This window comes from Phoenix dactylifera, chromosome 3 (assembly GCF_009389715.1).
Source record: "Phoenix dactylifera cultivar Barhee BC4 chromosome 3, palm_55x_up_171113_PBpolish2nd_filt_p, whole genome shotgun sequence".
Classification (NCBI taxonomy): Eukaryota; Viridiplantae; Streptophyta; class Magnoliopsida; order Arecales; family Arecaceae; genus Phoenix; species Phoenix dactylifera.
Window position 1 is genome coordinate 20353228 of NC_052394.1, and position 13556 is coordinate 20366783.

The window sequence follows — 13556 nt, forward strand, 5'->3', positions numbered from 1 at the left end:
CATCTCATGGTGGTAGATATCTACTCTATGTGGATGCTTTATCCTCTCAGATCTTGTAGTATTTGATCCTGCACGGTCTGTGAGTGGATGCTCTTTGCTCCTGCCCTTGTTTGTCCAGGGGAACAAGTATATGATAATAAAGTCTGCGAGAAAGATGGTGAAAAGACGCCATTCGCTCTCTATTCTGCACTGTGTCTAAAGAACATGGAGGTCTCGTTCATGATTCCATTCAGCATGTGGAAGATCCTTCTTGGTCTAATTGCCGCAGCTAGGATCTGCAGCTTGCTTGCATTTGCGAAAAACTCCCCAAGTCGGCAGAGAAGGCAGCAGAAGAAACAGAGAGCTTAATTGTCTCTCACCAACACAGCCTATTGTGAAGAGTGATGAGCAAATGATCTGAAAAGAAATAAATTGAGAGAGATACAAAGTACACAGACAAAAGCTGGGGCGAGCAAGCCGCTCGATATTATCTTCGTGGAGACCGTCTTAAAGTTTGCAATATGCCTTATTTTCAGACATCATGGCATGGAGGGAGGAAGACTTTTTTGTCTTTTGATTTTGATCAATAAGGAATGGCTTAGATGAACAACTTTCTTTGTAAAACGGGAAGGCTTCAGATACCGAAGGCACCACATGCCTGGATTAGCTGAGATAAGCTTCAACGACTATAACTCATATTGGATAAATTTAAGTTGCATTGGATTAATTAGTGTGTGGGCATCATAAGCTTCTGTCACGGCACCAGAATATAATCACCAAATTATCATCAAAATCACATAGAACACAACTTAAACACAATTTTCCTTTAATTTAATCATCTCCTATCTGAACATACATATGCTCCTGCATAAAGAAAGCTAGATAAATAACAAATGAGAATTACTAAAAATCATAACGTGACAAATAATTCTATTTACAGACCACAAAGATCAACCTAGATATTTCTTAATCATCAAAACTCAAATGAATAAAAGAATACTCAAGGCTCTACTGGATTCTCTCATTATCGATTAATCATTGCTTGTCGGCGTGGCGGCGGCGGCGGCGGCGGCAGCAGAACCACCTTCATCGGTGGAGCCTGCCGAACCATCAGCCATATCAGGCTTGATCTCCTCCAGTTGCTGCAGGACTTGCTGAGCCTCAGGCCGGGCCACCGGCGAGGGATCCACACAATGCAGGGCTAACTTTAAGGTGTTGAGCAATTCATCCCCCATCATCCCTGTTGCATCTCTAATCAGCTCCAGGTCGAACACCTCATTAGTCCATTCCTCCTTCACTATAGAAGCTACCCACTGAGGCAACTCCATGCCATTCATCGACTCCCCTGGTGATTTACCTGTTAGGAGCTCGAGTATGATCACACCAAGGCTATAAATGTCTGTCCTTGTGCTGGCCTTCTTGAGCTTCGAGAGCTCCGGCGCGCGATAGCCAAGCGCACCGGCGGTGGCAATCACATTGGAGTTGGCAGCTGTGGTCATGAGGCGGGAGAGGCCATAGTCAGCAATTTTAGCGTTGTTATTCTCATCTAATAGAATATTGCCGCTGGTCAGGTTTCCATGGATCATATTCATGTCATTGTGAAGGTAGCATAGGCCCCGAGTCACTCCCTTCGCTATGTTCATCCTTGTAGGCCAGTCTATAGGGGTGTCTGGTCCGCGAGCTGCGTCGAGGAGCACAAGATGAAGACAGATTAGTTATTTCATCAAGAACAAAATTTCAGTTCCACAGCATCTTTAAGAAGTCCAAAATCTAAAATCAAAGAGCTTAGAGAACAATTGGATCTCCATGGAATGCACTGCAGTTAATTAAGAAGCGCCATTGCTGAAAATATCTTGACTTGCCTAAACAGGATAAATAGGCGAACATAAACATAGGTTGGGCTTGGTTATCTTGGCATGAAGTTAAAGAAGCTAAATGAAAATAGAGACATTAATTTCAGCCAATGACAAAGGAAAATGCTACAAGCAAAATTCAATAGAGAGCATACCATGTAAAAATGCTGCAAGGCTCCCCTTGGGCATGAAATCAAAGACAAGCAGTTTCTCCCCTTTGGGTCCCAAGTAATAAGCCTGAAGTGCCAATAGATTTGGATGTCGGATCTTCCCGAGAACACTAACTTCTGTCTCAAACTCCCTCTGGCTCTTTGTGATCTTCTCTCTGAGTCTCTTCACTGCAACTTGGTTCCCATCTTCCAATGTCGCCTTGTACACAGTCCCGTAGGTGCTCTTCCCCATGATCTCCGCCGTCGCGCACAGAAGATCATCGGCTGTGAATGCCAATGGCCCGTCGAAGTGGACCAGCTTCCCTCCAGTGTCCCCACCTGACTCCACTTCCGTTCCTGCAGCGGCCGCCGGCTTCTCGCCTCTCGCGGCAGCCCCGGCAGCTTTGCTCTTCTGACTCAAAGTAGTCCTTTTCCTGATCAAACAGCAGAGCAGAACACAGCAGAGTAAAAGTAGAAGTGCAAGCAGTCCTCCAGCAGCTACGAGAATAATGTCCTTAGTGCTCAGTTTTCGCCGGCCGGTTTTTGGGGGACTGACCGCAGGTGCAAGGTTTGGAGAAGGAGAAGAAGGACAGGGGACTGACACACTATAACCACAAAGCTGAATGTTTCCTCTGAAAGAGCTGGAATTGAACTTCTCTGAGAGAAGAAGAGGAACCGGACCTGACAGGTTATTGTTCGAAACATTGAAGGAAGCGAGCTTGGCGAGATGGTCCAAAGAGGCAGGGATTTCTCCAGTGAGATTGTTATCAGACAGGTCCAACTGTGATAGGCGAGAAATATTCCCGAGTGTTGCTGGGATCTCGCCATGGAATCGATTCCCGTTTAGTGATAGAACTGAGAGATTCCTGAGCCCATCGATGGTTTCCGGGATCCGGCTTTGAATGTGGTTTCCCTCAAGTTCTAACCGGACTAACGACGACAAGTTGGACAAAGAAGCAGGGAAGCTACCACCAACGGAATTGCCGGAGATATCGAAGGTTTGGAGCATGGGAAGCCTCCCGATCTCTTCAGGTATGCTTCCACGGAGTTGGTTGTTATTAATTGAAATCTCTTTCAGCATTGGTAGCCTACCGAGGGAGGATGGAATGTTTCCAGTAATGGAGTTATGACCAAGATTCAGAGTCTCAAGCTGATAGATTTCATTTCTATTTCTTGTCGCACCCCAGGTGTCATGAATGGAACCAGACAGGTTATTGTGCTGAAGTGAGAGAAAAGTAAGAGAAGGGGAGCGAGTGATTCCGAGAGGGATGACGCCGGAGAGGCTGTTATAGCTAAGGTTGAGCCTATAGAGCTTAGTGGAATTGGCAATTGAGGAGGGAATGCTTCCTATGAGAGAGTTGTTGCTAAGATCGAGGGTCTGAAGCATGATGCAGTTACCGATAGACGGCGGGATGGCACCCGAGAACAGATTGTTGAATAGGTGGAGGCCTCTGAGATCGGGAAGGAACTGGATGCTCGAAGGGATCTGGCCTCCGATGGAGTTGTCGTGGAGGCTGAGCTTTCGCAAGGCGGTGAGTTGGCCGATCTTCTCGGTGATGCGCCCACCGAGCCCCCGCCATGGGAGCTGAATCGCAATGACCTTCCCCTTGGCGCACTTGATCCCCGCCCACGCGCCGGCGCAGGCCCCGAGGCCGGTGTCGTTCCAGCTCCTGAGGAATCCACTGGGATCATCCAATGCATGCTTGAAAGCTTGCAGGCCTTGGTAGTCCGACTGGGCTATGATGAACCCGTCCCATGCCTGACTCGATTCTGAGCTAACGAGCAGCATCAGGAGCAGAGAGCACAGGGATGCCGAGAGCCGGTCTCTGACTCCAAAATGCCAGAAGGTGCATCTAATGGAGCTCTTTTTCTTCGATTTCTTCGATAGAAGCTGCGAGAGATTGGAAGGATACTCGCTGAGTCCATCAGGGAACTGATGGGATTCCTCCATGGCAATGGCGAAGGTTGGGCAGCACCGTGAAGGGAGAAGAGAGAGTTGGGAGAGGAGTTTGTAAGGGTGAAGATAGATTGAGATCTTTGGAAACGAGCCGGGTCTTATTTTGGAGGGGATAAGAACTGGATCGCGAGGACTTTAGAGACCTAACGGCTAGTTTTTCTCTCGTTTATAAACAGGGGACTGGGCTGGTGTTGGAAAAATTTGCGAGTCTTTCCAAGAGCCGAGCTAACGGCTAGTTTTCCAACGGGTCCCAGCTCCCGGTCCCCGTCGTTGATGAGATCCGACATAAGTACGGCTCTGACTTAGTTCTTGAATTACGCAAGCATGACGAAGGGGCATTAAAATTTAGATTCCATTTAACTTCTCTTTTTTGGCTCCGGTTCGTACGAGGAAAAATCCCTGCTATTTTTCACTTTTTTTTTTTTAAAAAAAAAACTACTTTCTTGGTGATGTGTTTCTGGTCCCAACACTGCGATTCGTCTAAAGATGCGAGCGTTTGTTGATGCATGGGCTCGATGAGGGTCTTCTGTTGATCCGACGGCGGAGTTTTCATTTCAACATTTGACCGTTTCGGGGGACGTGCGTTGTGTGGGGCCTGTGGGCCAACTTGTAGGAGATCTTTCGAAGTTGGAGCTGGTTTTGGTCGACGCTGCCTGCGGTTGGTGTAGATTCTTGGATATTACCAAGATTCCGTTGCCGTTGTTTTTTTTTTAACCGCCTCCCGAGTGAAAACCACAGTTCAGCTCCGATGCATCCTTCCTTGGAGGAGCCTGGGATGGATCCCACGAAATTTCTTTGGGGCACCGGCCATGGGGCGCAGCAGTATGTGATGGCTTTAGAATGACGATTCCAATAGTCCATGGACCACTAAATGGTGATGTATTTCAGAGGAAACCGTCATCTTTGTCATCTACTTCATTTCCTCCTGCGTGTCTAGAAATGGTTCCTTACAAATGTTCTAGCAACTTAACCTTGGTCTAGTGTTGCATTTTAGAAGGAATCCTATGTAAGTTGCTGGCTGGTGGTGGCATGAACTCTTTGCTAGAAAAGGTGCTCCATTTTAACGAGTGGAGACATGCAACTAATAGAAGGTGTAAATTAACTATGGAGATAGATGATAGTTGTTGCTGTCATATCCAGACCGAGGTAGGAGCGCAGCTCGGATGACCCTTAGGTTGGTTAGAGATGGGTTGAGCAAGTTGGTTGAGGCATTAGACGCTAGAGTTCTCCATTGGGTGGCCTACAAGAAGTCTACTTGTCGGAGAATTTTCGACTGGGATCCTCTGATGCCTAAATCAGAATAACGAGACAACAATATGAAAGGAAGAGATTTCAGTAGAATAAGTCTTTGTGAGAAAGGTAGCATATTGCATGTCTTAGATTTTTCTGATTGTTCCTCTTATATAGGAGAGCTAACGTTGTTACCTGGGCTGATGTGACGTGCAATAATGCCAAGCAACGGTTGGTGGTACAGCTGCAAAGTGCGCGTAAGTCCATGTGGGCAAAGTGCGATGTGGTTTGACGCAGGATGTGGAGTTGCCATGATCATGGACTAATAGAGTTGTCGGTTGTTGAGGATGTCGGCCCTTATCGACGCGTGCCGATTGTTTTCCGCGACCGGCAACCTTTTGGTCAGAGCCAAAGTCATTCACCGAACCAAAGTCGTTCATTTTGATTTATGTTCGAGGATAGAAAGATTGGTTAGGCCCGAGAGTGAGGTATCCAGTATTTTCTTCATCAGCAAATGCAGCTAAAAATGCCCATTATTGCTGCCGGCTTGGGTTTGAATCCTGCCCTTACCGTAATGAATGAAAGTGCAGCTGTACAAAAAATTGAAATATTTAAAATTAGAAGAGCAAGTGGGGACTTGTGTAGGTCGGTTCAAGCCGAGTCACTTTCATCTCAATGTGATGCGGTAGCAGAGTTCGACGCAAAATGAGCAATGCCCAGGGACCAACATCAGATATAATTACACACTATCATTTCGATAATTTTATCTAATTTTATAAATTACAGTTTTTTTAAATATAATATAAGTACCGATAAAAACATATTTTATTTATATATTTTGCTAGAAAAGCATTTCATATTATGAAGATTGCACTTCTTGCACTTGTTCCGAGAGCATCAAATTCTTGGCCTAGAATTCTTTTAAACACTTCACCGCACCTACGTAATTGCCCCCTTAACTTTCTTGGCGCATGCTAGCTTTTGTAACTTCCGAACCGAGTTCATGATTGTTCATCTTTCTTTGCGAGGAAAAGGACCAATTTGGTCGTCCGCTTTTGGAGCCCGTCTAAGATATAGCTTTACTTGCCCGTCTTTCACCTAGAGCTCGTTTGGTTCGTGGAAAAAAAAAGAAAGATAAGTGTGGTCAACGAAAAAGTAACGAAATATTTTTTGTTTGATTGGAGCTTTCAAAGAAGAGAGATAAAAAAGTTATATTTCCATAAGAATGTGATTCCCACATTTCATGAAAAAAATCTTTTTCATGATAAACATGGAAAAGTTACTTTCTCATGAGTCAGAAATTACTCCATTTTATTTTTTTTTCCAAAAAGGCCCTTCAACATTAAAAAGACATTAAAGACCTAATTTTTATTAAGGATATAATATGAATTACAAATAACTTTTTTAGAAAAGTGGATGATCAACCAAATATAAGTACTCTGAAAATCTGTCACTTTTTTGTGGTCAACCAAACATGCCAAAATTACTTTTTCAAGCATGCTCTTCTTAGGAATCTGCTTTTCAGAAATCATATTTTTAGAAAAAAAAATGCTTTCTACATACCAAATAAACCCCTATTGTTGCTTATGAGCTACCGAACCATGCGAACATTGAGTAAATGAGCCGGCTTCAAACCTATCTGCAGAAGGCCAGGCTACAAACATGGCAGGACAAGCATTACAACTGTGTCCGCAGGTGAAATGAATCCGGTGGAGCCAATGAAGAGTCCTGTTACAGAAATCTTTGCAGTCTCACATCTTCGTTTCGTCGCTTTAACAAAGATTGATATGGAGATGCGTTTGGGTGCAAGCGTGGACGCATGCCATGGCTCTTATCATCTTCGATCAAATCGAGTTCTTTCTTGACCCCCTTTTGGGGTCGGTGCTAGTGCTTCTAGGTACCAAAATGAACCACCACACTTCCTAATGTCGTCCATAGTGCGAGGCCAAGTTGCACCATTAGATGAGATGTCATTTCAGGCAGACAGTCACTAGCCAGATATTCCCTACCCGTGAGCAATCAATCATTCAGTCCTCAAAACGATAAGAGGGGACTTTTATTTTCATATTTTTCTCTTATGCTCATCTTAAAAAATAAAAAAAGACAAATAAAAATAAAACTTTTTCAACCAATACAATCCATCAATTCTATAACTTTAAAAAAAAAAATATCAAGCACCAATAAAGGCCATGCATGAAGAAACACCATTATATTTTTTCTTTCTTTCTCTTTCTCATCAAGTAATATACACTCATTGGCTTTCTGATACATACTGTAATTTTTTTTTATATACACTTAATAACTATGCAATACATTCTTTTAGGTAAATCGATACACAATTTATAGAATATAGTTTTCATCGGTACAATAAGATATCACTAGTTAATACATGTCTAGCAATATAGTCATCCAACATTCAAATACACATCTTTAGGTAAATTAATATATAATTTTTATAATATTGTACTCACCAATATATACTACATGGTTAAATGATACACACTCGTCGGGTTTCTGATACATACTGTAAGCTTTTTTGATACATACCCAGCAACAACCTGATACATATCTTTTAGGTAAATTGATACATAGTTTTTGGAACATGGTATTTACTAGTATACACTGCACTGTTAGATGATATAAATCTAGCAAAATAGTCATCCAATATTTCAATACACATTTTTAGGTAAATCGATACACGGTTTCAAGGAAGGGACAAAGAGACTGGGAGGAGAAGGAAGACTTCACGGATGAGAGAAACAGTTCATAGGAAAGGAAAGAAGAAGAGGCTTGACAAGAAAAAAAGAGGATGTAGATTTTTTTTTTTTTGTGTGTGGATGGTCTCTCTTGATGTATGAATTTTTTTTCTTTTTTGTTTTTTTATTTTTATTTAATTTTTGAGTTTTTTTTGTTTAGGATTGTTGCAAAAGTGAACATGTTAAAAAAAGAGAGCCCCGTCCCGTATTTTCTCCGATGGTGTCCATCTCACATAATTTTTGTCGAATAGTGACGGGACCCATAGCTTTTTCGCTAGCAGAGATCCTCTCAACAGAGTCCGCTTACTCTAACTTCGTGGCCACAACGCTCGATCCAATCAAATATGCACTCACTTTTGCAGCATCAAACTAGGAATGAGTCGAGATACCAACCATCCCACCCGAAATACCAACTTTCCCCCTTTACGTTAGAACTTGGATTCCTGTCTAAGCTAGCAAACAAGCTCTTGAGATTTTTACACAAATATCCTTTGAAAGTATAATAATAAATATTTTAAAAAAACTACAAGGTTTTCAGCAACCTGATAGTGCTAAAGTGGCATTTGTGATTAGGGACCACGGCTCCAAGCTGATTGCTACGGGGGACGTCGTTCCTTCGAGGCTTCAGCATTTGGGGCAAAGCTCAGAACAGCATGGAAGAAACTCTTCTACGCAACACGTGTGCTAGAGACTGACTGTATCATCCTACAGAAGGACTCAACCTTATTGATAGAGCGCTTAAAAAAGAAGGGGCGGGAGGAGGCAGAGTATTTGCTCCTAGATGACACACGACAAAAGCTGCGGAAGTATCGTGCTATCCAGGTCAGGCATGCTCTTTGGGAGGCGAACCAAGCTGCTGATTAGATCGCCTTATTTGCTGCTCATCATTTTGGATAGAGATGGGCACTGGGCCGGGTCGCCCATGGCCCGGCACGGCCCGGCACGAAGCGGGCCGTGCCAGGCACGGCCCGCATGCTACAGTAACGGGCCGTGCCTAGCACGGCCCATAAAAGGGGGCCGGGCTGGGTTACCACTTTCTGGCCCACGGGCCGAGCCCGGCACAGCCCATAAGAGCCTGGGCTGGCACGGCCTGCGGGCCAAGCACGGAACGGCCCGTCTACCGGGATGAGGTAGTTCTTCGCCGGCAGCCGGAGCTCCCGCCCTTCCGGAAAGTGGAACGCCACAGTCAGCACCTCCACGCTGCTCCGCGACGAGAGGTCGTAGCACGTGTCGAACAGCGACATCCCCTCCGCCGACGGTAGCCCCGACGTCTCCCGCCGGAACGCGTCCCGCAGCGCCCCGTACGCCTCCGCCTGGAGCCGCGTCACCGCCGTCCCGGAGTCCACGATCACACCGCCGCTCCCGCTCTCGTCCATGGCGAACGACGACGACGGGATCGACAACATTTTCCCGCCGACGATGATGCCGGAGAGACCCACGTAGTAGAAGGTATCCAGCTTCCAATTGTGGAGGAGCGGCGCGGCCACTGCCGGGCCGGAGGCGGCGCCGCCGCCGCCGAGCTCGAGGGTGGAGCTCGCCGGGGAGTCGCGGTCGACGAGGCAGTAGGAGAAGGAACGGGCGGAGATCTGGGAGGGGAACGAGAGGGGCCCGCCGCCAAGGGCGAGAAGCCCCGCGGCGTCGACGAAGAGGCCCTCGTTGTCGTGGCCACAGCCAAGGGTGACGCCGGCGACAGGGGCGGAGTTGCCGAGGGTCACCGTCTCCGTCGCGAAATCCCCGACGGTGTAGGACCCATCGCCGTAGGAGACCTGGTAGAGGCACGATGAGCCTCCTTTGCCGCCGGAGGAGTTGCGGCAGGCGGAGACGTCGAGGGCGCGGCAACGGGGCGAGTCGCAAGGGAGGGGGGGTGTAGGAGGAGGAAGCAGAGGGGTCGAAGACGGGGTCGTGCCTGGAGGGGGTGTAGGACCCGTTACGGGCCGTGCCTGGCACGGCCTGTCTGGCAGCCCATGATGGGTCATGCCTGACACGGCCGTCTCGTGCCGTGCCGGGCATGGCCCGCCAATCCACGGGCCTAGGGCCGGGCCGGGCTTGGGTTTTAGGCTAAGCGGGCCGTGCCCGGCACGGCCCGTTTAGTCTGTGGCCCGGTGGGCCTGGGCCGGGCCGGCCCGGCACGGCCCGATGCCCATGACTAATTTTGGAGAAGTCCTCTGGACCCAGCAGACCTTTTCTTCTGCTTTGTGTAGCTTTCTTGCTAGTGATGTAGCTGACTGTGCTCAGATAAGAGTAGCGTGAGCAACTGATGTACACAAAAAAAAAAAAAAAAAACGCCCCAATCTCCTGAGAAAATTAAAACTTACAAATTAGATATAATGTCTGCAAGATGAAATCATGAAAGGAAATGTAAAAGTCCTTTCCAAGCAGATTCAGATTATTGAGCTCAGAAGACGATCCTACAAAGAATTAGAGGCTTTGGACTGTCTTTTATATTGTTTATTCAGAAACTCTAGACGTGGTAAATAATTTCCGATTCTTGTTGAAGATTTGCCTCACAGTCGGTGTCGCTTGGTATTTTTTATTTATTATTTATTTTCAAAAACAGAAAATTAAATTTCATTTCTATTCTTTTCAAACTTTAGAAAATATAAACATATTTATATTATTTTTGGCGAAGGCACTGGTACCAGCAGCGGAGACTGGAGACGGCGATGGCGTTAGAGACGTTGGCGATGTAGTGGAGGCAGCGGTGGCGATGGAGATATCGGCAATCTGACGTAGGGGTTGTGGGCAACTGACGGTAATATTGATTTGACGGCAACGACAGTAACACCAGCAAGTAGACATATCCATCGAGTGGGCTGGGATGTGTTTTGGCGAAACCCAACCATGATGTATAACCAACATTAGTCAAGCTTGGGCCAGCCTGATCTTTGGGTCTATTTTCTAGGTCCAAACCTGATACTTAAATTAGTCAAGCTTGGCCCAGCCCGATCTTTGGTTTCTAGGGTCTAAACCTGATACTCGCCGAGCTTCAGACTAGGTCTCAGGCTTATTTTTTTTATTAAAAAAAACGTAGAATGTGAAAGGAAAAAGATAGAAAGGGGAGACAGATGAGGAGGATAGAAGACCGAGCTCCGACCGAGCCAACCAAAGCCTTAGATGGGCTTACATTTCAGACCGGCTCAGCCTGTCAAGCTTAAAATCCAGGCCCCGGCCCTTCGAAATTATTTGGATTTGAGCAGACCATGTGGACCAACCAGATCTAACAGTGATAGTGACCATGGTGGCGGATGGTGGTCAAGATGGTATTAGCGGTGATGGCCAAAAAAAAACCATAAATGTTTGTTCCAAAAAATATTAAAACTAAGAATTTCTTACTTTTCTTTTTTAGAAATAATACAATTACTTTAAAAAAACAAAATAATAGTACTAAATATGTTTTTTTAACAATTTCCGTAATTTTATTTTTAAAAATGGAAAACAAGAAGCAAAACCAATGCTAGCCCAATCAAAATATTTGGCAATAGTTACATAGCACACTCAAAAGAACTGCAGAAAAAATAAAAAAATCACCGAGAGTAATGTATCAGATGCCTATCTTTGGACTTATATAGTAAAATCTGAACAAATTACTAATCAATATATTTCCAGACCATCATGCGTTTACTCACCAGTAACTAGAAATTTCATCTCTGAAAACCATCCAGAACTGCTCAGATTTCACATTATAATTTATGCCAATCTCGTCCTGATATCACTTGATGGAAGCTCAGTCGTGCAACCTATGTTTCAACAACAAACAGGAAGTAGCATTCAACTTGGTCAGTTTGGCAGTGAAAATGATCCCCTTTCATCAAACAGGTAATCCATGTTTGACAACCCAATGTCATGTAGCTTCTAGCTAACACTATTTCAGCAAAACTTATATGGTTTCGGAGATCAAATTTGACAAACCGGGCATTCCACAACAGAAATAGCCTGCATTCTAATTCTCAACAAGATACCAACCAAATTTTGCACACCCATGCGAGATCGAATCGGACAGCCAGACATAGAACACAAAACTAAATATCTAGCGATTATTTATCACCATTCTTCTATGGTTGCATGTGACCACCCTAAAGGACAAAGAATTCTCAAATTTCATCCTTCACCGACAACATCAAGCTTTTCTAGCCATGCTTTACTACCTAAAAACCATGTTAATTCCATGCACAAGCACAGGTACGCATTACAAGAGCATGCAAAGACGACTGTGTGCCCACATGCACCCCTCAACCCCACCAAAGAAAAGAAGGAACCAAAAATACACTCACGCAACCACGCCATTACCCACAAAAAGTCTACTACCTAAGATCCAACGTCATGCATGAATTTCATTTTGTTCAGATTTTCTATTGGGTCATACGAAAATGATATTGTAAGCCACGGCATTACAAGGTTTTAGGGTGGAGAAAAAGATCTCGATTTTGGAAGAAATGCTGGCTGAGATACAAAATTTTCATAGGAAGTGGCACATATAAGCAGAAGACACAAGGCTAACACAAATTAACAAGTGCACGCACCAACCTAACATAAACTTCAGGTAGGTAACAATAAGATACCCACTTCCAAAATACGCAAGACTCCCCAAAGTGTGCAACGTACAAACCTGACCGAAAGGAGACCCTGAGATTACCATTAAGGTGATTGGAGGAGGAAGGAGGAAAAAGAAAGAAGACTCTAGGTCAAATGTGAAGTTAGAAAAGAAGACTCTAGGTCAAATGTGAAGTTAGAAAAGAAGACTCTAGGTCAAATGTGAAGTTAGAATCTGAGAAATGTCTCAAATTTGGAGTCTGAAGTTCCTGCTTTAGCAAGTGCAAATAGATCTAATGGAAAACAGAACAAGAAGTCATTGACAATAGGGAGGACAATTACTCAACAAACACCTCAGTCAACAATCAGATGAACTCCTGTATAAGAAACAAAAGCTAAAGAAGACTGATAAGCAGGCATATCATGTCAAGGTGATGTATCCAATTTTCAGAATGTATCCACCTTCAATAGGCGTTCTCCTCATCAGTTCGAAATAAAAAACCACACAAAGTGCTCGAGCAGTGAACAACTTCAACATTTTCTTAGAAAAAACATACAGCTTAGCAAGATGGTGGCAAAAGGGAGCCTTGCACAGCATGCTTCTTTCCCATGATAAACAACAGCTGGAACACCTAAACAGGTTGCATGCACTCCTAAATCCATCTTTCTAAAATCCTTGCTTCATGAGCATGATGTAGAATTCTACACCAAAATCACCATGACCCCATCCTTGGAGGAATAATCACCAAAATAAAACAATGCAATTCCCCGCCCCCTCCTTAAGTAGTTAAATTTCTGCAGGACCACATTTAACCATCAACAAAACTGCATACCTTTGACAAGGAAGAACTACCTAGCTGGAGCTCATTTTCTTTTATCAATTTGGGCAGCAAATCCCCATTTTTAATATCAATATTCCCCACAAAGATACATCTCTTGTTTTGCTAACCCCGTTTCTAATATCAATATTCCCCACAAAGATACATCTTATGTCTTGCTAAGGTTATTCTTCAACCTTGTCCTCAAGGGACTTCTGCAGATACATTACAATAACCTTCACACGTTCCCCAGTCTCATCAACTACCTACAGATCATTTGCAAA

The 13556-nt window shown here is 44.6% G+C and overlaps 1 protein-coding gene and 1 pseudogene across 1 annotated transcript; both read right to left on the reverse strand.

The window, feature by feature from the left end:
- Nucleotides 1-777: 777 nt before the first annotated feature.
- Nucleotides 778-4137, reverse strand: LOC103714373 (probably inactive leucine-rich repeat receptor-like protein kinase IMK2). Its single transcript, XM_008801589.4, has 2 exons — nt 1988-4137; nt 778-1660 (listed from the first exon to the last, which is right to left on the reverse strand). The coding sequence occupies exons 1-2, from the start codon at nt 3930-3932 to the stop codon at nt 1011-1013; spliced, it is 2595 nt and encodes an 864-aa protein (XP_008799811.3). The 5' UTR covers nt 3933-4137; the 3' UTR covers nt 778-1010.
- Nucleotides 4138-8886: 4749 nt separating this feature from the next.
- Nucleotides 8887-9934, reverse strand: LOC103700456 (annotated as a pseudogene).
- Between the last annotated feature and the right edge of the window lie 3622 nt (nt 9935-13556).

What these genes read in the sequence shown, in the direction of transcription:
- LOC103714373 (XM_008801589.4), bottom strand. Translation starts at nt 3,932, where the DNA reads ATGGAGGAATCCCATCAGTTCCCTGATGGACTCAGCGAGTATCCTTCC. An exon ending in CCTTGCAGCATTTTTACATG is followed by an intron (nt 1,661 to 1,987) that starts GTATGCTCTCTA and finishes TCCTCGACGCAG; the next exon opens with CTCGCGGACCAGACACCCCT.